General features: G+C 47.1%; 1 protein-coding gene across 2 annotated transcripts in view; it reads left to right on the top strand.

The window, feature by feature from the left end:
- The window catches only part of ecd (ecdysoneless homolog (Drosophila)), a 35,584-nt gene that overhangs the window by 3,706 nt on the left and 6,001 nt on the right, over positions 1-25,877 (top strand). For both annotated transcript variants that reach the window (XR_013889743.1, XM_080215934.1), the window contains exons 4-10: positions 2,735-2,913; positions 3,236-3,428; positions 3,816-3,944; positions 5,920-6,051; positions 10,964-11,049; positions 14,641-14,747; positions 16,521-16,704. Coding sequence is in view for 1 of the 2 variants with exons in the window: in XM_080215934.1 (XP_080072060.1) it covers positions 2,735-2,913; positions 3,236-3,428; positions 3,816-3,944; positions 5,920-6,051; positions 10,964-11,049; positions 14,641-14,747; positions 16,521-16,704 (1,010 nt within the window). In the remaining variant the exon portion in view is untranslated. The remainder of the gene's footprint in view (positions 1-2,734; positions 2,914-3,235; positions 3,429-3,815; positions 3,945-5,919; positions 6,052-10,963; positions 11,050-14,640; positions 14,748-16,520; positions 16,705-25,877) is intronic.

Raw genomic sequence — 25,877 nt, 5'->3', positions numbered from 1 at the left:
CTGTATGGATTCTATGATTCTATTCTATGTTTAAAAATTCAACTTTATTCTACAAGTAGTCAATATGTCTGGAGGAAAGCATCTCCGATTTTGGGAGAGCAGGATAATTACTCAATTCAACCTTGTAGGTGTTTATTTTAAATAGAACTTTTGGACTTTTGTTTACTTAAATTTCTCTGGGATCTTTGATTAGATTGGTGATAATGTGGATGATGAATGGTTGATCATGTACCTTATTCAGCAGATCACCAAGGAATTCGCCAACCTGGTGGCGAGGTATAGAATCCCTTGGCGTTAGTTACTGTAAAATCAAAATTGCAAACTCAATATACAAAGAACAAAGAACAACCCAGCATGGGAAACAGGCCCTTCGGACCAACGAGCCCGTGCCGCCGCATCACCCTACACCTATTCTACCCTGCATGTCTACGAATGGAACCCCTAACTTAGCCAGATTCAGGGGAGAATAGTGTCAATTTGGTAAACCAGTCAGCCTAAGAGCACATCTTTGGGGTGTGGGAGGAAACCGGAGCGCCCGGAGGAAACCCACGCAACCACAGGGAGAATGCACAAACTCCCACAGACACAGGCCCAAATCCATGTATCTGCACAGCCAGCAGTGCTAGTCACCGAGCTGTTGCGGCACCCGTCTACCAGTCCACGATCAAGCACACACACCGACACGAAGTACTAGGCCACTCCCGGAACCTCCAAGAGCAGCCCACGCACGACCCACCGTGTGCATGCCCCTCGTTTGGCAACGAGGTGGACCTCCACCTGTGGAATAAAAAGACAAAAACGTTAACTTACAAGTCTGCATTTCTTAAGGTAGTGTTCTCAGTTACTGAGTCTTTCCATGCCATATGCAGCAAGAAGTGGACAATTTCCAGACTTGGGCTGATAAATGCCAAATATCATCCATGCCCCGCAAGTGCCAATAACTATTTTCAGCAAGACTGAATCTAATCATTTCCCCTTAACATTCAATGGCATTACCATTACTGACTCCCCACTATCAACATCAGTGGGGTCACCATGTTTGCAATCATGTGGTGATGTGGTTAATGTGCAGAACTGGGTCTGGAGCAGAGGAAAAAAATAAGCTTTTGAAAAAAGTAGTTAGTTGCAGCTGAAGCCTAGTTGAAGTTAGAAGTATTTCTCAAGCTTCTGGAGCTCTCTTTCTCTCTCTCAAAAGCTTCAAGACTGTTAACACAATTTACAGCAAGTATGCCTGGGTTTGCTAACTGTATTTAGATGAAAATTGTTTGAATTTGTGCATGAATGGGGCTGATTTGGACATAGAACAGTCATAAGCTAGAAAGTAAAGTTACTTATGTTTTTAAAGATTGTTCAACTGTTGATGGTTAAGCTGCTTCATTTGTTAGAGTTGATTTTCACAGTAACTTGATTGCAGTGTTACTGTAAGGCACTTGCGATACAAATAAAAATAAACAGTTATATTTAAAAGTTTGTTTCACTATAAGAATTCCCTCCTTTGTCAGTGGAATCATTGCTGAAAAGAAATACCCTGTCCTCTCAATGCCAAAATAGAAAATTGTTGGAGTCTGGCCTCATATTGTACCTTGGGTTTTGGTCTGGGACCCTAATACTGGTGAGCAGTCAGAAATGGGAACACTAATTTCCCCATTTCCATCAAGAACAGTGACACTGGAACTAACTGTGTAGCACTGGCAATGTCTCGTTAGACAATAGAAATTGCCTGGACAGTGTCCAGCCTCAATGCTTCTCTGTGCTATAAAAGCAATCATTTCTCATTGCCAACCTTGCCTTAAATTAGAACAATCCTACCCAGGCCCTATCCTCATAACCTTGTGTGTTTAGCCCGCTAGTCCACCTGACACTAAGGGGCAATTTAGCACGACCAATCTACCAAACCCACACGTCTTTGGAGTGTGGGAGGAAACTGGAGCATCCGGACGAAACCCACGCAGCCACAGGGAGAACGTGCAAACTCCACACAGACAGTCACTTGAGGCCAGAATTGAATCCAGGTCCCTGGTGCTGTGAGGCAGTCGTGCTAACCACTGTGCCGCCCCAGTGAAAGACCAAAAAATGTAAAGACTTTTTATAGTGGATTGATATCCAGTGTAAAAAGACGGCACGATGGCATAGTGGTTAGCATTGCTGCTTCACAGCTCCAGAGACCCAGGTTTGATTTCTGGCTTGGGTCACTGTCTGTGTGGAGTTTGCACATCCTCCCGTGTTTGCGTGGGCTTCCTCCAGGTGCTTCGGTTTCCTTCTACAGTCCAAAGATGTGCAGGTTAGGTTGATTGGCCATGCTAAAATTGCCCCTTAGTGTCCTGAGATGTGTGGGTTAGAGGGATTAGCGAGTAAATATGTAGGGATTTGGAGGTAGGGCTTGAGTGGGATTGTGGTTGATGCAGACTCGTTGGGCCAAATAGCCTCTTTCTGCACTGTAGGGCTTCTATGACTCTATGATATCTTTTAAAAAATAGTGGTTTTCCTGTGGCATCACTGCACGTGATAAAGTGTGCCCTGAATAACGGAGAACTGAGTAACTGATTTAACTAAAGCTTGGTAACACTGAGTGTTATCTAATAGGTTGATCAATGGCATCAGGCAAGTTACGTAGCTTCTTGCAGTTATTTTTCTACTCTTCTTTCCAGCTTGCAATCATATTGAAAGATTTTTATTCCTGAATAGGTTGTGTTTTGCAGATAACGTAGCTTTTATTGTTTCTGCTGTTCTATAGGTATTTTTCTATCATGGAGAGTTGCACATCATCCCAATCCCTCAGAATCCAGGGGAACTCTCTTGGTTACCAGCGAGCAATCCCACCATCCCACAAGCCCTCAACCTGGTCACTACTCACTCTGATAGGTGCCTGGCAGCAGAACCCATTCACAAAGCTGTAAGGCGACGCATTGAAAGGTAACTGGAATTAGTTCTGAATCTTTATTAAAATTGCATTTAGCCAATGCATTCTTAGTCTGTCTCTCACGCTTTCTTTCTCTGCAAAACTGCACACTTTCAGAGGCAGTCACAGATTAGCCTGCTGGAGAGTTTTGAGTTTCCTCCATACAAAGGGTATTCTGGGCTTTTGCACTTGTTCTGATGATGATTGGAATTTCACTCATAATATGATGCCACTCCACAAGAGTTCTTTCTTACGTAATCTGTAATTATGCCCCAGATTTCGGACCCTTTCAGCCCTCTTCTTCGGTCTTAAGTGGTACTTCTTTATCTTCCGCAGTTACCCAGAAAAGATTCACGCAGACAGACATCAAGCTTACTGCTATGTTCCTGCAGGAATCGCTGCAGTGCTGAAGCATCGTCCTGACCTGTTAGCACCTGCCGTCCAGGCCTTCTATCTGCGCGATCCTATTGACCTACGCACTTGCCGCACCTTTAAACATTTTCTCCCCAAGACCCGCATAATGACTCTGGTAAGGACCTTCACCATAAGCTGTAGAAAATATTGCACCATCGGATTTGGTTTATGGCTGGATACAACGTGATGGGTTAAAGTAAAATGAACGACATGTATTTATGTAGCACCTTTCTTGACTACCAAATATTCCAAAGTGCTTTACAGCGAATTAAGGATTCTGAAGAGTAACATGAAGTTGTAAGTTATATCTTAAAGTTGTAAGTTATAAGACAACATAAAGTTGTAAGTTATATCTTGGGTTTCTTTTGCAGATTGAGCATAGGAAGCAATTATTAATTTATTACAAGCACTGCGTCAAAGCATAACAACGTAATAATGTACTTCTGAATGTATTATCCAAAGGAAAATCGGTTGTTAAATATCCCCTTGCATTTCCTTTTAGGTGACATTTACGAAATGTCTGTACGCCCAATTACAGCAGCAGCACTTCATGCCAGATAGACGGAGTGGTTACACGCTGCCACCACAATCCAACCAGTATTTCAAAGCACATGAATTGGGCATGAAACTGGTAAGTAATATGGAATGTGGGTTATTTCGGATTCCTTGCTTGTCATACTGCTGTTTTAAAGACAATTATGCTTGGACTGGCTTCCTGTGATGAGCAATCTGGTTATTGTTTGAAAGATGCTGGGAAGTATAGGTGGGGGAGCATTGGCCTTAAATACTACATCCAATTGTAATCACCCAGTCGAGGGGGCAGACATTCAGACACTAAAGCTGTTGCAGAGGGGGAGTCACGTGGTTCCCAAGTGTTAAGAACATTAGGTCATGAGGAAAACAAGGAGAAATTTGATCTTTTGGAGCGATACCGGTTAGCACTGCTGCCTCATTTCACCAGGGCCCGGTTCAATTCCCCTCTTGGGCCACTGTCTGCACACTTTCCCCATACCTGCGTGGGTTTTCTCCAGGTGCTCCGGTTTTCTCCCACAGTCCGAAAGTAGTGCTGGTTAGGTGCATTGCCTGTGCTAAATTCTCCCTCAGTGTACCTGAACAGGAGTGTGGCGACAAGGGGATTTTCACAGTAACTTAATTGCAGTGTTAAAGTAAGCCTACTTGTGACACTAACAAATAAACTTTAATTTTTAAGTTTGGAATACCTGAGAGATAACCTTTATGGGTAATCGTTATATTTAAGCATATAAAAGGGATCAGCTCCATGTATTAACATTAATTTCCAGAGACAGAAAATGGGATTTGGGTAAACGGCAGATTTAAGGTTGATATTAGGAAAGCCTCTTGACACAGTGATCAACACCTTGAGCGGCTGAGAATAGTGGAGGCAAAATCCTTGGAATAATTAAAATGCCAATTCAATGATGCAGTGGCAGCCAGAGAGAGAATATAAAAAGATACAGGGAAATTTGACTGGAGGAGAGTTCCAGTTTTTAGGAACTAGCATCAGTATCAGTACTACCAAGTGACCACAAACTCTGCTATAAACTCCATGAGGAAAACACCCGTGAATCGTTAATTGGTGAGTTTACAAGCAAGGTTTTGATTACCAATTTAAAAAGTGTTTTTTTATTCCTAATTTTTGCTTTTTCTCATCCAAAGGAACCCATCCTATTTCCCTCCGTTTTCCTCTACATTTTCTTGCATGGTTTTAAGAGCTGCTCACTACAGTTTCCCAGGATTTCTGCTTCACCTTATAGTGGGTATTTGATAAAAATAGTATGACAGCACAGTGGTTAGCACTGCTGCCTCACAGCATCAGGAGCCCGGGTTCAATTCCAGCCTTGGGTCACTGTCTGTCTGGAGTTTGTATGTTCTCCCCGTGTCTGCGTGCGTTTCCTCCCGCAGTCCAAAGATGGATTGTCCATGCTAAATTGTCCCTTTGAGTCCAAAGATCTGTAGGTTAGGTGGATTGGCTGTGCTAAATTGCCCTTTATGGCCCAAAGATGTGTAGGTTAGGAGGTTCAGTGAAATGAGTGTATATGGTTACGGGGATTGAGCAGGGGATGAGCTTGGGTAAGTTGTACTGTCAGAGAGTCAGTGCGCCTTGATGGGCCCAATTTCCTCATTCTGCAACGGTGAAATGAAAACTTACAATTTAAGTGAGTTGCAGATTTAAGAAATGTGCCAGAGAATGCTCAAATATCAGATTCTCCAGCTAGTATCTGTAGTCCCCAAATTAAGAAAAGTGACTTTCAACCTGCTTTTTCTGATATTTTAATTTTTAACTTTCTGTTTGTCTGTCTCTGCTGTTTGGTTAATTAGCTCTCCAACATCATTTATTCTCGAGGTACAGACGTTTGTGAGATAGAAGGGGAGACAGTTGAGATCTAACATAGGTAGAGAGTTCAAGCTGCCTCTTGCCCAAATCTCAAATGATACCCTAGCTGACAACTTAAGGTGGCCAAGTGTCTTTTGAAGATGGTTTGTTTACTGCACTGTTTTACTTACTGTTCTTTTATGAATACTTTATACTATTAAACTTGTTTTAATGTTTGTATCATGCCCATTTTATATCTTCCGTAAACCAGGCCCATGGCTTTGAGATCCTGTGTTCCAAGTGTTCACAGTCCTTGCCTAGTTCCAAGGTGGAAAGCAGCATTTCCAGTGACCCACTCTGGGAAGGTTTTCTAAACAGTCTGAAAAAGAACAACTATTTCAGGGTAAGATCTACAGCTGCTTTCAGTGACTAATGTCTCTTCAGCATTGCTGAAGTGTTACGGCTGAGCTCATTGAGTTAAGTTGCAGTTAATCTTTGTCAGAGTTTTAACGTCCATGTCACAGGTTTTTAAAAGAGACTAATTCAGTCACCCTCCCCCATCTCTGCACTTGTGCCTCTGTATGTTTTTTCTGTCCCAAATCCACTGTTTCTATTTTGAATAAGCAAGCAGATGAGTGAACAAATTCTATTGTGCAGAAGCAACATTCATGCTCAGTTTAAGTGTAACAGAGGGCTGAGGCATTTTCTTGAACCTAACATCATAATAGTGACTGCACTTTATAAAAAGAAACTGCTTTATTTATTTATTAATTTGTGGGACATGGGCTTCGCTGGCTGGCCAGCCTTTATTGCCCATCCTTAGTAGCCCTTGAGAAGGTGGTGGTGAGCTGCCTTCTTGAATCGCAGCAGTCCATGTGCTATGGGTTGACCCACAGTGCTGTTCAGGAGGGAATTCCAGGATTATTTGGCTATAAAGCAATTGAGGACACCCTGAGGTTGCGAAGTGTTGCAGTTTCTTCTTTTTGTTCTATCTGTATTTAAACTGCATATTTAAATTCTGAATGAATGTAGAACAACTTGCACAGTAATTCTTCCACTTCATCGTGAAATTTCAAATGTAGGTAAAGAATTGCATCAAAAGAAAGCACGTCCATCCGGGGAAATAAATATTTTCTTATTTTTGGTGGCCAATGACGTACTGTACACTTTTTCTTGATAGGGTAGCAAGATAAATGCCTTTATTCTGCTTGGATGTGAACTCAGGTTTTGGATTAAAAGTACAATATGTTTCTAATCAAGTTAAACTGACCTCGAGGTCACACTTGAGAACTCCACTTGTACACAACAGCCCTCCTATCATGTTATAAATTCTTATTTCCCACAGCAACTTCTTTGTGAAGCCTGACAACCTGTGATGCGTAAAACTCTGGAGTAACACGTGTACCACATGTTAACTAAATCCATCGCAGTTTAGAAAAATGAGAGGTGATCTCGTTGAAAGTTGGTGAACATGGTAGGTGCAGAAAGGTAGTTTCCTCTAGCTGGACTGTCTGGAATTGGAGATTATAGACTCAGGAAAATAGGTCAGATTTTCAGGACTGTTTTGAGGAAAATTTTCTTCAATGAGAAACTTTTAAATTCTTTACTGTCCTCCAGTTGTTAAGTGTATTCCAGTCCAAGATTGATAGATTTCTGGGCGCAATGGAAATGAGGGGTATTGTGATAGGGTGGGAAAGTGGAGTTGATGTAGGATCAACCGTTTTGTTTTATAAATGATGGAGAACATTTGAGGGATTGTATGGCCTACTCCTGATCCCATTTCTTGTATTCGCATTACCTCTGGCGCTGCCAGGGAATCTACCTTTAGACTTCCCTCTTCCTCATCCACAGGCTGCCTCTTGGTGACATTGTCGATTTCCTGGTTGGGGTGGGGGGGTGAAAATGGTGACACTGGAGATGGTCAGCTTCTTCATATACACTGATGATACCCCATTCTGTTTCACCAATGCTCCAGTTTCCTCCCACATGCCAAAGATATGCTGGTTAGGTGCATCGGCCATGCTAAATTTTTCTTCAGTGTATCTTAACAGCTGCCACAGTGTAGCGACTCGGCGATTTTCACAGTAACTTGATTGCAGTGTTGATGTGAGTCTACTTGTGACTAATAAGTAAACTTTTGGGCGGCACGTTGGCCCAGTGGTTAGCACTGCTGTCTCACAGCACCAGGGACCCGGGTTCAATTCCAGACCACAGTAACTGTGTAGAGTTTGCACATTCTCCCTGTGTCTGCATGGGTTTTCTCCAGTTGCTCCAATTTCCTTCCACAATCCAAAGATGTGTGTGTTAGGTTGATTGGCCATGCTAAATTGCCTCTTAGTATCAGTGGGACTAGCCAAATATTAAATACGTAAGGTTAAGGGGATAGGGCCTGGGTGGGATTGTTGTTTGTGCAGGTTTGATGGGCCGAATGGCCTCCTCCTACCCTGTAGGGATTCTATGATTTTATGAACTCTCTCGAGTCCTTAATGGCCTCTGTGTCGTCAGATTGCTGATCTGATAGCACAGTCTGTGATAAGCAACGATTTCCTCTATAAAACACCGATAAAATTAAAGCTATGATTTTTGACCCCGCCACCTCCTGCTCACTACAAACCTCATGTCCTTACCACAGATTCAGTCGCTGTGCTCAGAGCCTGAGCCAGACCGTTCACAACCTCAAGGTTCAATTCAGTCCTCCGCAGATTTTCTGATCCATGTCCTGTCCATCACAACGACTGCCTTCACCTATCTCACTTAATCACTCATCTCTGTACCTGCTTCTAAAACTCATCCTTTATCACCTCCACACTTAACTGTTCCAGTATGTTCCTGGCCAGTATCTCTAACCTTCACATGCTCTTTCCTCCTATTCTTACTGAACCTCATTGGCTCCTGTACTCTCAATGTTTTAACTTTGAAATTGTGAGTTTGAATTCATTAATTTGCTTACTCGTCGCTGTCTTTATACAGGTACAACCCCAAGGTCTTCAACTTCCTTCTTTTTTTTCTCCACCCCTTCAAAAACTTTCCGTTCCTCAGACTTTGCCCCAACTTTCCCTCCCACCATTGCTGGTCACTTATACTGGCATTCCCTCACTGAACCCCTCTGCATTCCCACCTCTCTCTCCCCTCACCATCTCACTCTCTCCCTCTCCACCATTAAACCACTTCTTAACATCCACCTCTTTAACCAAGCATTTGCTTACTGCTCTAATCCCCTCTCCTTTAGCTTTCTGCTTGTTTCTTCATTAAACCTCTGTGAAGCAGCAAGGGGCATTTCTTTCTCTATTGACAATGATGTATAAATTCTACAGAGTCCTTGTGACCCTAAATGAGACCATGTCTATTCACTCAGCTGTGCCAAAATATTTGACGAGTGGTGCGAAGCAAATTGCATCTCTCGTTATTCTCAATAAAACTCAGGATCTGCCTAATTCTGTTTGAGAGGCACGGTGGCACAGTAGTTAGCACTGCTACCTCACAGCGCCACGGACCCAGGTTCAATTCCTGGCTCAGATCTCTGTCTGTGCAGAGACTGCACATTCTTCCTGTGTCTGCGTGGGTTTCCTCCGGGTGCTCCAGTTTCCTCCCACAGTCCAAAAGATGTGCTGGTTAGGTGCATTGACCATGCTAAATTCTCCCTCAGTGTACCACAAACAGATGCCAGAGTGTGGTGACTGGGGGATTTTTACAGTAAATCTACTTGTGACTAATAAATAAGCTTTACTTTACTTTCAATTCTTACCAGCAGATGACAGCATTGCACTACTTAATGTTCAGATGCCATTTAGTGAAGCTCTAGTGTTATATTGTTTGTGGCGCTGAAATATAAATTGGGCCTCCTACAGATCTCGGTAAACATAGATAACTGCTTGCATTTATGATGGAACGAACATAATCCAACACACTTCACAGAGGAGACATTAAAGAAGTGCAGTAGTGGGAGGAGTTAGAGATGACTTAAAGCAAGGTTGAGCAAATAGGTTTTGAAGAAGTTCTTAAAACTGCAATAAAGGTTGCACAGTGAGAGAGGGGAAGGGCAATGCCACATCTACTTCCTCCTCTACCGACAGTCAGTACACGCTGCTGCTACTAGCTACAAGGTGTGCTGCAGAAATTCACCTAAGACTCTTAAACTCATCTTCCAACTCCATAGCCACTGTAATCCAGAAGGACAAGGGCCGCAGATATAATGGGAACACCACCACCTGCAAGTTCTCCTCCAAGCCACTCACCATCCTGACTTGGAAATATGTCACCATTACTTCGTAGTCGCTGAGTCGAAATCCTGGAATTCCCTCCCTAACAGCAACGTGGGTCAACCCACAGCAAGTGGATTGCAGCAATTCAAGAAGGCAGCTTCCCACCACCTTCTCAAGGGCATCCAGGAATGGGCAATAAGTGCTGGCCAGCCAGCGGCGCCAATGTCCCACGAATGAATAAAACAAGGAGCAAGACTGAGGGGACTACAGGCTTTGCCGTTCCTGAGGCTGGTAAGGGCTGCCAGGTTAAGAGGAGAGCGAGCACTTGGGTGGAAAGCTGAAGGAGGTTATGGAGATCAGCTGGAACAAAGCCATGCAGAAAGGTGTTGCTGATTCATGTATATAACGTATATTCCATAAGATATAGGAGCAGAATTAGGCCATTCGGCCCATCAAGTCTGCTCTGCCATTCAGTCATGGCTGATATGATTCTCATCCCCATTCTCCTGCCTTCTTCCCATAACTTTGATTCCCTCTTATTGATCAGGAACCAATTCCCGTTGTCACCCAGTGACACCAGCAGCTATTTGCTAATTAATACAACAGATTGTGTTGGATTTGGGTATCCAGGTGTGGGGGAAAGGTGGTCTTGTGGACCTGAGCTACAAATCACCCTTTGAATGGCAGAACATGCTTGAGGGACCGAATGGCCTACTCCTGTTCCTATGTGTTCCTTCCATTAGCAATTTTTGCAGGTGAAATCCCCTGAACCTATCAAAAACTCGAGGTTCGCTGCTCCAGCATCCTCCACCATTTCCCTTGTGAAAGATTTAATTCGATGATAAGTTAGAATATATTGGAATTATAAAGCACGATTAAAGCCTCTTTGTCGAAGGTTTTCTACTGAGACATCTCAGGCAATAAACAACCGAGTGAGATTTTTCAGCAAAGTCTGAAAGCCATCAGAACAGGTCCCACTATCCTAACCGGACAGCAAAATTGAACAAGAAAGATAATAATTTGAACCATCTCACAATTCAAGCAGTGCATTAACTTTAACATTTGGTTTTATTAAACACTAGATCTGAGCCAGTTATGTGTTTGTTCCAACAGGGAGAGCTGGAGGGTTCAGCACGATATAGAGAATTGCTGCAATCAGCAGAGATCTTCTTCCAGCATTCTGTTCCCAGACCAAAAAGGTAGAGTACAAGATAATGCGTTAACAATAAACAAACTTCAATTACTCACTCAACACCGTGGAACAGGGAACTCTTTCTGTTGGAAGTAATTACTCTGATATAAAGAATAAACTTGGACTGGTGCATTGCATAGTCAGGAATAAGCTTCATTGGTTATATTAACTGCTCACCCATTTAGAGTCCAAAGTCAAAGCAGGTGTGTTGGCACACACAATTGTTTTACTGCCTTTGTTTAAGGCTCACTATCTGGTGACAGCACCTTCCCCCGCAGTTGGAATGAAGCCAGGTGTTTGAGTAAACAGCCTCACTGTACACTTGAACATTGGGAGCACCTGAGCTGCTTCCTTTGACGATAGATGAAAACTTCACATTCTTGTTGGACTGACAGACAGAGTCACCTGTGGAAACCACCCCCATTTTGAGCATGTACAGTTACCCACCATAGCAGCATTGCTCTTTCCTTACACTGCCAGTTTTTACTGACTACAATGAACTGACAATGCATGCGTAGGAACGTAGTAGCGACGTCAGTGGACAAGTGATCTAGAGAATCAGGTGAACACAGGTTCAAAACCCCCCATCGAAGCTGGTGGAATTTAAAATCCAATTAATAAGTCTGGAATACAAAGCTAGTCTCAATAATGGTGATCATTGATTGTCAGGGAAACCCATATAGCTCACTCGTGTCCTTTAGAGAAGGAAATCTGCCATTTATACTTGGCCTGGCCTAAATGCAACTCCAGGGCTGCAGCAATGTTGCTAATCCTTACTGCCTACTGAAATGGCCAAGTAAGCCACTTGGTTCAAGGGCAATGATGGATTTGCCTTGTCAGTGACGTCCATAACCCAGTGAAAGAATAAAGAGGGGAAAATAATCAAAATTGCTGACTTGGCTGTGATTTAAGTATCACTCTTAATTACCATATAAGATATCTGTAAAGAAACGATTAAATTTGATGCTGAATTATAAATTGCTTTGTCCCTCTGCAATATGTTCTTTGTATGTTTTCTGGTAAATCTCACCAGCTGTATTTACTACAGGAAAAACCCTGAAGGATTACAACATTGATTAAAAGCTGCCACATAATTACAGCAACATTTGTGTAGTACCATTCACAAGATGAAAACAAGCTGTGATGCTTTACAAGGGATTAAGGAAGCGACTGAGCTGGAAGTGGGAAATAACAGATCTAGTGTTTAATAATCCGAGACTAAAGCTTAGTCAAATAGAACATAACATTGGTCAAATAGGTTGGCATTGAGTATCGTTTTATAGGTGCTGACAGAAATAACATTGAGAAGAGGGGCACACAGATCAAAGGAAACAGGACGTGACGCTGGAAGTGATTGCACTATGGATGATCATAGGGTGACTTGAAGGTTAGAATGTTAGTGCTGGTCCATGTTAGACATGCATGATACTCCAACTCAAACTAACACCTTGCGTATTGATATATTCTTCTACTCTCCTAATGTCTCTACCCTACCTTCATAGGTTGTCATATATCGACTTTAGATTGTGAATTTAAGTTTAATCTTAATTCCACAATGTTTAGCACCTTTTTATCACCTCAGATACTGGGGAGTCATTATCCAAATGCAACAAAACCTGGGCAATATTAAGGCTTTGGCAAGTAACATTTTGAACCACACAAGTGTCAGGCAATATTCTATTCTATATTCGATTCTATTCTATTTCCAACAAGAAAAAAATCTATCTTTCCTTGACATTCTATGTCATTATCATCACTAATCTCCCAATACTCTGGGGTTTCTCTAGAGAAACAGAACAGAAAGGGGCAGCACAATGGTTAGCACTGCTGTCACACAGGGACCCAGGTTCAATTCTAGCTTCGGCTCACTGTCTGTGTGAAGTCTGCGTCTGCGTGGGTTTCCGCTGGGTGTTCCAGTTTCTTCTCACAGTCCAAAGATGTGCAGGTTAGGTTGATTGGTCATGCTAAATTGACCTAGTGTCAGGGGGATTAGCAGGTTAAATGCATGGGATTACAGGAATAGAGCCTGGGTAGGACTGTGATCGATAGAGGCTCGATGGGCTGAATGGCTTTCTTCTGTATTGTACTATGATTCTATCAAACAGCTATATAAGTACTGGCTACAAGAGCAGGTTAGAGGTTGGAAATTCTACTTAAAGTAACCCACTCCTGATTTCCCCAGAGCCTATCCACCATCTACAAGGCACGAGTCAGTGTGTGATAGAATACTCTCCACTTGCCTGAATGACTGCAGCTCCAACAAGCTTGACACCACTCAGAACAAAGTAGCCCACTTGATTGGCACCCCATCCATAATCTTAAACATTCAGCATTGTAGCACTGTGGCAGCAATGTGTACCATCTGCAAGTTGCACTGCTGCAAATCACCAAGGTACCTTTGAAAACACTTTCCAAACCTGCAACCCCTACCCCTAGAAGGCCAGATGCATGGGAACACCACTGTTCAAATAAGTTTCCCCTCAAACTATGCACCATCCTGACCTGGAACTGTATCGGCCGTTCCTTGACTGGGCCAAATTCGTGGGATTCCCTTCCTGACAGCATGGTGGGTGTATCTACACCACATGGACTGCAGCAGTTCAACAAGGTGGCTTGCCTCCACCTTCTCAGGGGCAACTAGGGCTAGGCAATAAATGCTGGCCAGCCAGCGACGCCTACCTTTGCATAAACAAATAAAAATAATGCAGTTAGAACAAAAGCAAAGTCTAAGTTCTATCATTTAAATTGATGAGTATCTCAGTATAATACAGCATCTTCTCTGCTTGATAAACATGTTCTTTATTAGGTGTTCCTTTTAACTGTATTCATAGAAGGAATTCCAGCCACGGATGGGGTCTGTTGCTAACACATCATTTCTGTTGTTGTATGTTAATCCGCAAAAAAGGATTTTCTGCAAGTGTCACTGCTTTCCTTAGGAAACTGATGGTGTCTTTCAGAGGTTAAGACAGAAGGTCCCTGGACGTGTGCCAGTGTTACAGGGGTTCCCTGGAATTGTACCATTATTAGCAAGTGACTCCTTACAGAAAAGTTTAAAAATGCTGCACTAATACATTGTACAGGAAGAAGTCTCACAACACCATGTTAAAGTCCAACAGGTTTATTTGGAATCATGAGCTTTCGGAGCACTGCCCCTTCATCAATGAGTGATTCTCACTCACCTGAAGAAAGAATGACACTCCAAAAGCTTGTGCTACCAAATAAACCTGTTGGACTTTAACCTAGTGTTGTGAGATTTCTTACTGTGCTTATCCCAGTCCAACACCTGCAACTCCACATCACTAACACATTATAGCCATGAACTGCAAATACAAGTATTTTATTTGCGATTAGATGAAGTATTTATTTGAACCCCAAATGCCAGCACACTGGAAATATGTAATATTGTTCCCACTTAAGTGAATACTAACCCCCTTTTATGTGTTTACAGCAGCTGTTTATAGTGACAAGTGATGAAACTTTTTTAATTTTTTTGCATTTTCATCTGGCGTCCCATTGAACGTCTTAAGCACTCATAAATAATTTGGCTTTATTCTTTCTGTTTTAAGAAAGTCATGCTCACTCTTTCTGCTTTCCTCAGTTCATCTGCCTTAAGCCCAGGGGAACAGGTTCTGCAGACTCTGCAAACTCTGTCCTACAGTGTGGAAGAACTACAGAAAGAAGGAGACAGCCTCCCTCCAGAGGATGGTGGGTACATTTGAGTGATAGTGCCTGAGAGGTTCATAGCTTAGATCACAGTGTGATTATGCTGTTGTGAGGGATGCAGACACACCACAGCCTCTGTAGTTGAGGCAGTTATCAAAGCCCCAGGAGCACTGATGGACCCTGAGATTGGACTTCAGGAGTTACAAGAAAAGAAATATTGAAACCTGGAATGCAGTAATAGAAGGAGGCTTTATAGAAGTGTTCAGAAATAGTAATCAGCAAAAATGAAGTAAATCTGAAAATATTGCTACAAATTACCGTAAGGGGAAGCCTGGGCCTGTGGTATTATCACTAGCCTATTAATCCATAAACTCAGCGAATGTTCTGGGGACCCAGGTTTGAATCCCGACACAACAGATGGTGGAATTTCATAGAATCCCTACAGTACAGAAGGAAGTCATTCGGCCCATCGAGACTGCACCAACCACAATCCCACCCAGACCCTATTCCCGCAAACCCAAGCATTTATCCTGCTAATCCCCCCTGACACTGGGGTCAACTTAGCATGGCCAATCAACCTAACCCCACATCTTTGGACTGTGGGAGGAAACTGGAGCACCCAGAGGAAGCCCATGCAGACACACAGGGAGAGCATACAAACTCCATACAGACAGTGACCCAAAGCGGAATTGAACCTAGGACCCTGGTGCTGTGAGGCAGCATGCTAACCACTGTGCCACGGTGCCATCAATTCAATTCAATTTTTAAAAATCTGGAATTAAGAATCTACCAATGACCATGAAATCATTGTTGGAAAAACCATCTGGTTCACTAATGTTCTTTAGGGAAGGAAATCTGCCATCCTTACCCTGTCTGGCCTATGTTTGACTCCAGAGCCACAGCAATGTGGTTGACTCTCAACTGCCCTCAGGCAATTGGGGATGGGCAATAAATGCTGGCCCAGCCAGCAAGGCCCATGTCCCACGAATGAATGAAAAAAAGACTGGACACTTGGCTCAGGTTCAATTTGGCAAAAGACAGATGTTGTCAGGATTCTTCCCCCAGGTCAATCAGTGTGATAATGCCAATGAAAAGCGAGGGAAGATATCCTGGAATGGTTTAAAAAGCTGGGGATTATGATGGGAATAGTTAGGTATTTCTCGATGGATAGGTACAGATGGATTAAATTACCACCCTCTTACTTTTGTACATATTGGAGCTGGTTTATGGTCAGATCTGGTAAGACAATATGCCTGGGAATGAAACGCTCGCTGCAATGAAATTCGGAATGTAGTCCAGGTCAAAAGCAAAATGCTGTGTATGCTGGAAATCTGAAATTAGGCTAATTTAACTTGTTTCACAGTTATCTTTTTGATGTTCCTGACGTGACTCCAGTTAGAAGTCTCACAATACCAGGTTAAAGTCCAGCAAGTTTATTTGATAGTAAACCCACAAGCTTTCGGGGTTTGCCCCTTTGTCACCTGACTTTAACCTGGTGTTGTGAGACTTCTTACTGTGTTTACCCCAGTCCAATGCCGGCATCTCCACATCATGACTTCAGTTGACAGGGACACATATGTTCCAGGTTTAGCCTGCTCTGTCCTCCTTTCTCTCAGTAACAAGGTTGGGGTGGAAGTGCTTGTGCAAAACATCTCCTGCTCAGGAATTCAATGTTGCATTGCACAGCCTTTTTATCTTAACCCTTCCCATTCTCAATGAGAGCAGTTTTAATGAATATTCCATGGAACCGCCTCCTGTCCAGATGGCTCCCTCGCATCTTGTTATCTCACCTTTTTGGCTGCTTTGCCTCCCTAGATGACAGCTGGTTGGATATTTCACCAGAGCAGCTGGATCAGATGCTAGAAGAGGCCTCAGGAAGAAAGCTCCTAAACTCCTTCAGACCGGAGGAGGAACTGGATTATGATCTGAGTGACGTCACCAAGAGTATGAAGGCTTTTGTCTCAAAAGTGTCCTCTCACGAAGGTGCAGAGATACCACGGTACAGAATCTAAATATTAATTATATGTGTATTTTTAAATCTTGATGTAAACTACAGTGAACCTGCATCCCCCCGTGTAGACTACAGTGAACCTGCATCCCCCCGTGTAGACTACAGTGAACCTGTATCCCCCCCGTGTAAACTACAGTGAACCTGTATCCCCCCCGTGTAAACTACAGTGAACCTGCATCCCCCCGTGTAGACGACAGTGAACCTGTATCCCCCCCCGTGTAAACTACAGTGAACCTGTATCCCCCCCGTGTAAACTACAGTGAACCTGCATCCCCCCGTGTAGACTAGAGTGAACCTGTATCCCCCCAGTGTAAACTACAGTGAACCTGCATTCCCCCCTGTGTAGACTACAGTGAACCTGTATCCCCCGTGTAGACTACAGTGAACCTGGATCCCCGCCCTGTGTAGACTACAGTGAACCTGTATCCCCGCCCCGTGTAGACTACAGTGAACCTGCATCCCCCCTGTGTAGACTACAGTGAACCTGTATCCCCCCCCGTGTAAACTACAGTGAACCTGCATTCCCCCCGTGTAGACTACAGTGAACCTGCATCCCCCCGTGTAGACTACAGTGAACCTGCATCCACCCCCCACTGTGTAGACTACAGTGAACCTGCATTCCCCCCTGTGTAGACTACAGTGAACCTGCATTCCCCCCTGTGTAGACTACAGTGAACCTGCAATCCCCCCTGTGTAGACTACAGTGAACCTGTATCCCCCCGGTGTAGACTACAGTGAACCTGCATCCCCCCCGTGTAGACTACAGTGAACCTGTGTCCCCCGTGTAGACTACAGTGAACCTGCATCCCCCCCGTGTAGACTACAGTGAACCTGTGTCCCCCGTGTAGACTACAGTGAACCTGCATTCCCCCCGTGTAGACTACAGTGAACCTGTATCCCCCATGTAGACTACAGTGAACCTGTATCCCCGCCCCGTGTAGACTACAGTGAACCTGTATCCCCCCCGTGTAGACTACAGTGAACCTGTATCCCCCGTGTAGACTACAGTGAACCTGTATCCCCCGTGTAGACTACAGTGAACCTGCATTCCCCCCGTGTAGACTACAGTGAACCTGTATCCCCGCCCCGTATAGACTACAGTGAACCTGCCTTCCCCCCTGTGTAGACTACAGTGAACCTGCATCCCCCCGTGTAGACTACAGTGAACCTGCATCCACCCCCCACCGTGTAGACTACAGTGAACCTGCATTCCCCCCTGTGTAGACTACAGTGAACCTGCATTCCCCCCTGTGTAGACTACAGTGAACCTGCAATCCCCCCTGTGTAGACTACAGTGAACCTGTATCCCCCCGGTGTAGACTACAGTGAACCTGCATCCCCCCCGTGTAGACTACAGTGAACCTGTGTCCCCCGTGTAGACTACAGTGAACCTGCATCCCCCCCGTGTAGACTACAGTGAACCTGTGTCCCCCGTGTAGACTACAGTGAACCTGCATTCCCCCCGTGTAGACTACAGTGAACCTGTATCCCCCATGTAGACTACAGTGAACCTGTATCCCCGCCCCGTGTAGACTACAGTGAACCTGTATCCCCCCCGTGTAGACTACAGTGAACCTGTATCCCCCCCGTGTAGACTACAGTGAACCTGTATCCCCCGTGTAGACTACAGTGAACCTGTATCCCCCGTGTAGACTACAGTGAACCTGCATTCCCCCCGTGTAGACTACAGTGAACCTGTATCCCCGCCCCGTATAGACTACAGTGAACCTGCCTTCCCCCCTGTGTAGACTACAGTGAACCTGCATCCCCCCGTGTAGACTACAGTGAACCTGCATCCACCCCCCACCGTGTAGACTACAGTGAACCTGCATTCCCCCCTGTGTAGACTACAGTGAACCTGCATTCCCCCCTGTGTAGACTACAGTGAACCTGCAATCCCCCCTGTGTAGACTACAGTGAACCTGTATCCCCCCGGTGTAGACTACAGTGAACCTGCATCCCCCCCGTGTAGACTACAGTGAACCTGTGTCCCCCGTGTAGACTACAGTGAACCTGCATCCCCCCCGTGTAGACTACAGTGAACCTGTGTCCCCCGTGTAGACTACAGTGAACCTGCATTCCCCCCGTGTAGACTACAGTGAACCTGTATCCCCCATGTAGACTACAGTGAACCTGTATCCCCGCCCCGTGTAGACTACAGTGAACCTGTATCCCCCCCGTGTAGACTACAGTGAACCTGTATCCCCCCCGTGTAGACTACAGTGAACCTGTATCCCCCGTGTAGACTACAGTGAACCTGTATCCCCCGTGTAGACTACAGTGAACCTGCATTCCCCCCGTGTAGACTACAGTGAACCTGTATCCCCCATGTAGACTACAGTGAACCTGTATCCCCGCCCTGTGTAGACTACAGTGAACCTGTATCCCCGCCCCGTATAGACTACAGTGAACCTGCCTTCCCCCCTGTGTAGACTACAGTGAACCTGTATCCCCCGTGTAGACTACAGTGAACCTGCATTCCCCCCGTGTAGACTACAGTGAACCTGCATTCCCCCTGTGTAGACTACAGTGAACCTGCATTCCCCCCTGTGTAGACTACAGTGAACCTGCATTCCCCCCGTGTAGACTACAGTGAACCTGCATTCCCCCCTGTGTAGACTACAGTGAACCTGCATCCACCCCCCCCCGTGTAGACTACAGTGAACCTGCATCCCCCCCGTGTAGACTACAGTGAACCTGCATCCCCCCCGTGTAGACTACAGTGAACCTGCATTCCCCCCGTGTAGACTACAGTGAACCTGCATTCCCACCGTGTAGACTACAGTGAACCTGTATCCCCGCCCCGTGTAGACTACAGTGAACCTGCATTCCCCCCGTGTAGACCACAGTGAACCTGCATTCCCCCCGTGTAGACCACAGTGAACCTGCATTCCCCCCGTGTAGACTACAGTGAACCTGCATTCCCCCCGTGTAGACTACAGTGAACCTGTATCCCCCCCCGTGTAGACTACAGTGAACCTGCATTCCCCCCCGTGTAGACTACAGTGAACCTGTATCCCCGCCCCGTGTAGACTACAGTGAACCTGCATCCACCCCCCACCGTGTAGACTACAGTGAACCTGCATTCCCCCCGTGTAGACTACAGTGAACCTGCATTCCCCCCGTGTAGACTACAGTGAACCTGCATCCCCCCGTGTAGACTACAGTGAACCTGCATCCCCCCCGTGTAGACTACAGTGAACCTGTGTCCCCCGTGTAGACTACAGTGAACCTGCATTCCCCCCGTGTAGACTACAGTGAACCTGTATCCCCCATGTAGACTACAGTGAACCTGTATCCCCGCCCCGTGTAGACTACAGTGAACCTGTATCCCCCCCGTGTAGACTACAGTGAACCTGTATCCCCCGTGTAGACTACAGTGAACCTGTATCCCCCGTGTAGACTACAGTGAACCTGCATTCCCCCCGTGTAGACTACAGTGAACCTGTATCCCCCATGTAGACTACAGTGAACCTGTATCCCCGCCCTGTGTAGACTACAGTGAACCTGTATCCCCGCCCCGTATAGACTACAGTGAACCTGCCTTCCCCCCTGTGTAGACTACAGTGAACCTGTATCCCCCGTGTAGACTACAGTGAACCTGCATTCCCCCCGTGTAGACTACAGTGAACCTGCATTCCCCCTGTGTAGACTACAGTGAACCTGCATTCCCCCCTGTGTAGACTACAGTGAACCTGCATTCCCCCCGTGTAGACTACAGTGAACCTGCATTCCCCCCTGTGTAGACTACAGTGAACCTGCATCCACCCCCCCCCGTGTAGACTACAGTGAACCTGCATCCCCCCCCGTGTAGACTACAGTGAACCTGCATCCCCCCCGTGTAGACTACAGTGAACCTGCATCCCCCCGTGTAGACTACAGTGAACCTGCATCCCCCCGTGTAGACTACAGTGAACCTGTATCCCCCCCGTGTAAACTACAGTGAACCTGTATCCCCCCCGTGTAAACTACAGTGAACCTGCATCCCCCCGTGTAGACGACAGTGAACCTGTATCCCCCCCCGTGTAAACTACAGTGAACCTGTATCCCCCCCGTGTAAACTACAGTGAACCTGCATCCCCCCGTGTAGACTAGAGTGAACCTGTATCCCCCCAGTGTAAACTACAGTGAACCTGCATTCCCCCCTGTGTAGACTACAGTGAACCTGTATCCCCCGTGTAGACTACAGTGAACCTGGATCCCCGCCCTGTGTAGACTACAGTGAACCTGTATCCCCGCCCCGTGTAGACTACAGTGAACCTGCATCCCCCCTGTGTAGACTACAGTGAACCTGTATCCCCCCCCGTGTAAACTACAGTGAACCTGCATTCCCCCCGTGTAGACTACAGTGAACCTGCATCCCCCCGTGTAGACTACAGTGAACCTGCATCCACCCCCCACTGTGTAGACTACAGTGAACCTGCATTCCCCCCTGTGTAGACTACAGTGAACCTGCATTCCCCCCTGTGTAGACTACAGTGAACCTGCAATCCCCCCTGTGTAGACTACAGTGAACCTGTATCCCCCCGGTGTAGACTACAGTGAACCTGCATCCCCCCCGTGTAGACTACAGTGAACCTGTGTCCCCCGTGTAGACTACAGTGAACCTGCATCCCCCCCGTGTAGACTACAGTGAACCTGTGTCCCCCGTGTAGACTACAGTGAACCTGCATTCCCCCCGTGTAGACTACAGTGAACCTGTATCCCCCATGTAGACTACAGTGAACCTGTATCCCCGCCCCGTGTAGACTACAGTGAACCTGTATCCCCCCCGTGTAGACTACAGTGAACCTGTATCCCCCGTGTAGACTACAGTGAACCTGTATCCCCCGTGTAGACTACAGTGAACCTGCATTCCCCCCGTGTAGACTACAGTGAACCTGTATCCCCGCCCCGTATAGACTACAGTGAACCTGCCTTCCCCCCTGTGTAGACTACAGTGAACCTGCATCCCCCCGTGTAGACTACAGTGAACCTGCATCCACCCCCCACCGTGTAGACTACAGTGAACCTGCATTCCCCCCTGTGTAGACTACAGTGAACCTGCATTCCCCCCTGTGTAGACTACAGTGAACCTGCAATCCCCCCTGTGTAGACTACAGTGAACCTGTATCCCCCCGGTGTAGACTACAGTGAACCTGCATCCCCCCCGTGTAGACTACAGTGAACCTGTGTCCCCCGTGTAGACTACAGTGAACCTGCATCCCCCCCGTGTAGACTACAGTGAACCTGTGTCCCCCGTGTAGACTACAGTGAACCTGCATTCCCCCCGTGTAGACTACAGTGAACCTGTATCCCCCATGTAGACTACAGTGAACCTGTATCCCCGCCCCGTGTAGACTACAGTGAACCTGTATCCCCCCCGTGTAGACTACAGTGAACCTGTATCCCCCCCGTGTAGACTACAGTGAACCTGTATCCCCCGTGTAGACTACAGTGAACCTGTATCCCCCGTGTAGACTACAGTGAACCTGCATTCCCCCCGTGTAGACTACAGTGAACCTGTATCCCCGCCCCGTATAGACTACAGTGAACCTGCCTTCCCCCCTGTGTAGACTACAGTGAACCTGCATCCCCCCGTGTAGACTACAGTGAACCTGCATCCACCCCCCACCGTGTAGACTACAGTGAACCTGCATTCCCCCCTGTGTAGACTACAGTGAACCTGCATTCCCCCCTGTGTAGACTACAGTGAACCTGCAATCCCCCCTGTGTAGACTACAGTGAACCTGTATCCCCCCGGTGTAGACTACAGTGAACCTGCATCCCCCCCGTGTAGACTACAGTGAACCTGTGTCCCCCGTGTAGACTACAGTGAACCTGCATCCCCCCCGTGTAGACTACAGTGAACCTGTGTCCCCCGTGTAGACTACAGTGAACCTGCATTCCCCCCGTGTAGACTACAGTGAACCTGTATCCCCCATGTAGACTACAGTGAACCTGTATCCCCGCCCCGTGTAGACTACAGTGAACCTGTATCCCCCCCGTGTAGACTACAGTGAACCTGTATCCCCCCCGTGTAGACTACAGTGAACCTGTATCCCCCGTGTAGACTACAGTGAACCTGTATCCCCCGTGTAGACTACAGTGAACCTGCATTCCCCCCGTGTAGACTACAGTGAACCTGTATCCCCGCCCCGTATAGACTACAGTGAACCTGCCTTCCCCCCTGTGTAGACTACAGTGAACCTGCATCCCCCCGTGTAGACTACAGTGAACCTGCATCCACCCCCCACCGTGTAGACTACAGTGAACCTGCATTCCCCCCTGTGTAGACTACAGTGAACCTGCATTCCCCCCTGTGTAGACTACAGTGAACCTGCAATCCCCCCTGTGTAGACTACAGTGAACCTGTATCCCCCCGGTGTAGACTACAGTGAACCTGCATCCCCCCCGTGTAGACTACAGTGAACCTGTGTCCCCCGTGTAGACTACAGTGAACCTGCATCCCCCCCGTGTAGACTACAGTGAACCTGTGTCCCCCGTGTAGACTACAGTGAACCTGCATTCCCCCCGTGTAGACTACAGTGAACCTGTATCCCCCATGTAGACTACAGTGAACCTGTATCCCCGCCCCGTGTAGACTACAGTGAACCTGTATCCCCCCCGTGTAGACTACAGTGAACCTGTATCCCCCGTGTAGACTACAGTGAACCTGTATCCCCCGTGTAGACTACAGTGAACCTGCATTCCCCCCGTGTAGACTACAGTGAACCTGTATCCCCCATGTAGACTACAGTGAACCTGTATCCCCGCCCTGTGTAGACTACAGTGAACCTGTATCCCCGCCCCGTATAGACTACAGTGAACCTGCCTTCCCCCCTGTGTAGACTACAGTGAACCTGTATCCCCCGTGTAGACTACAGTGAACCTGCATTCCCCCCGTGTAGACTACAGTGAACCTGCATTCCCCCTGTGTAGACTACAGTGAACCTGCATTCCCCCCTGTGTAGACTACAGTGAACCTGCATTCCCCCCGTGTAGACTACAGTGAACCTGCATTCCCCCCTGTGTAGACTACAGTGAACCTGCATCCACCCCCCCCGTGTAGACTACAGTGAACCTGCATCCCCCCCGTGTAGACTACAGTGAACCTGCATCCCCCCCGTGTAGACTACAGTGAACCTGCATTCCCCCCGTGTAGACTACAGTGAACCTGCATTCCCACCGTGTAGACTACAGTGAACCTGTATCCCCGCCCCGTGTAGACTACAGTGAACCTGCATTCCCCCCGTGTAGACCACAGTGAACCTGCATTCCCCCCGTGTAGACCACAGTGAACCTGCATTCCCCCCGTGTAGACTACAGTGAACCTGCATTCCCCCCGTGTAGACTACAGTGAACCTGTATCCCCCCCCGTGTAGACTACAGTGAACCTGCATTCCCCCCCGTGTAGACTACAGTGAACCTGTATCCCCGCCCCGTGTAGACTACAGTGAACCTGCATCCACCCCCCACCGTGTAGACTACAGTGAACCTGCATTCCCCCCGTGTAGACTACAGTGAACCTGCATTCCCCCCGTGTAGACTACAGTGAACCTGCATCCCCCCGTGTAGACTACAGTGAACCTGCATCCCCCCCGTGTAGACTACAGTGAACCTGTGTCCCCCGTGTAGACTACAGTGAACCTGCATTCCCCCCGTGTAGACTACAGTGAACCTGTATCCCCCATGTAGACTACAGTGAACCTGTATCCCCGCCCCGTGTAGACTACAGTGAACCTGTATCCCCCCCGTGTAGACTACAGTGAACCTGTATCCCCCGTGTAGACTACAGTGAACCTGTATCCCCCGTGTAGACTACAGTGAACCTGCATTCCCCCCGTGTAGACTACAGTGAACCTGTATCCCCCATGTAGACTACAGTGAACCTGTATCCCCGCCCTGTGTAGACTACAGTGAACCTGTATCCCCGCCCCGTATAGACTACAGTGAACCTGCCTTCCCCCCTGTGTAGACTACAGTGAACCTGTATCCCCCGTGTAGACTACAGTGAACCTGCATTCCCCCCGTGTAGACTACAGTGAACCTGCATTCCCCCTGTGTAGACTACAGTGAACCTGCATTCCCCCCTGTGTAGACTACAGTGAACCTGCATTCCCCCCGTGTAGACTACAGTGAACCTGCATTCCCCCCTGTGTAGACTACAGTGAACCTGCATCCACCCCCCCCCGTGTAGACTACAGTGAACCTGCATCCCCCCCCGTGTAGACTACAGTGAACCTGCATCCCCCCCGTGTAGACTACAGTGAACCTGCATTCCCCCCGTGTAGACTACAGTGAACCTGCATTCCCACCGTGTAGACTACAGTGAACCTGTATCCCCGCCCCGTGTAGACTACAGTGAACCTGCATTCCCCCCGTGTAGACCACAGTGAACCTGCATTCCCCCCGTGTAGACCACAGTGAACCTGCATTCCCCCCGTGTAGACTACAGTGAACCTGCATTCCCCCCGTGTAGACTACAGTGAACCTGTATCCCCCCCCGTGTAGACTACAGTGAACCTGCATTCCCCCCCGTGTAGACTACAGTGAACCTGTATCCCCGCCCCGTGTAGACTACAGTGAACCTGCATCCACCCCCCACCGTGTAGACTACAGTGAACCTGCATTCCCCCCGTGTAGACTACAGTGAACCTGCATTCCCCCCGTGTAGACTACAGTGAACCTGCATCCCCCCGTGTAGACTACAGTGAACCTGCATTCCCCCCGTGTAGACTACAGTGAACCTGCATTCCCACCGTGTAGACTACAGTGAACCTGTATCCCCGCCCCGTGTAGACTACAGTGAACCTGCATCCCCCCGTGTAGACTACAGTGAACCTGCATTCCCCCCGTGTAGACTACAGTGAACCTGCATTCCCACCGTGTAGACTACAGTGAACCTGCATTCCCCCCGTGTAGACTACAGTGAACCTGCATCCCCCCGTGTAGACTACAGTGAACCTGCATTCCCACCGTGTAGACTACAGTGAAGCTGCAACCCCCCCGCTGTGTAGACTACAGTGAACCTGCATCCACCCCGTGTAGACTACAGTGAACCTGCATTCCCACCGTGTAGACTACAGTGAACCTAATCCCCCCCCCCCCGGCTGTGTAGACTACAGTGAACCTGCATTCCCCCCGTGTAGACTACAGTGAACCTGCATCCACCCCCCACT

Source organism: Carcharhinus amblyrhynchos, chromosome 31 (genome assembly GCF_965287045.1).
Source record: "Carcharhinus amblyrhynchos chromosome 31, sCarAmb.v2.hapA, whole genome shotgun sequence".
Lineage (NCBI taxonomy): Eukaryota > Metazoa > Chordata > Chondrichthyes > Carcharhiniformes > Carcharhinidae > Carcharhinus > Carcharhinus amblyrhynchos.
The sequence above is the reverse complement of the archived record's forward strand: the minus strand, read 5'-3'. Positions and strand labels throughout refer to the sequence as shown.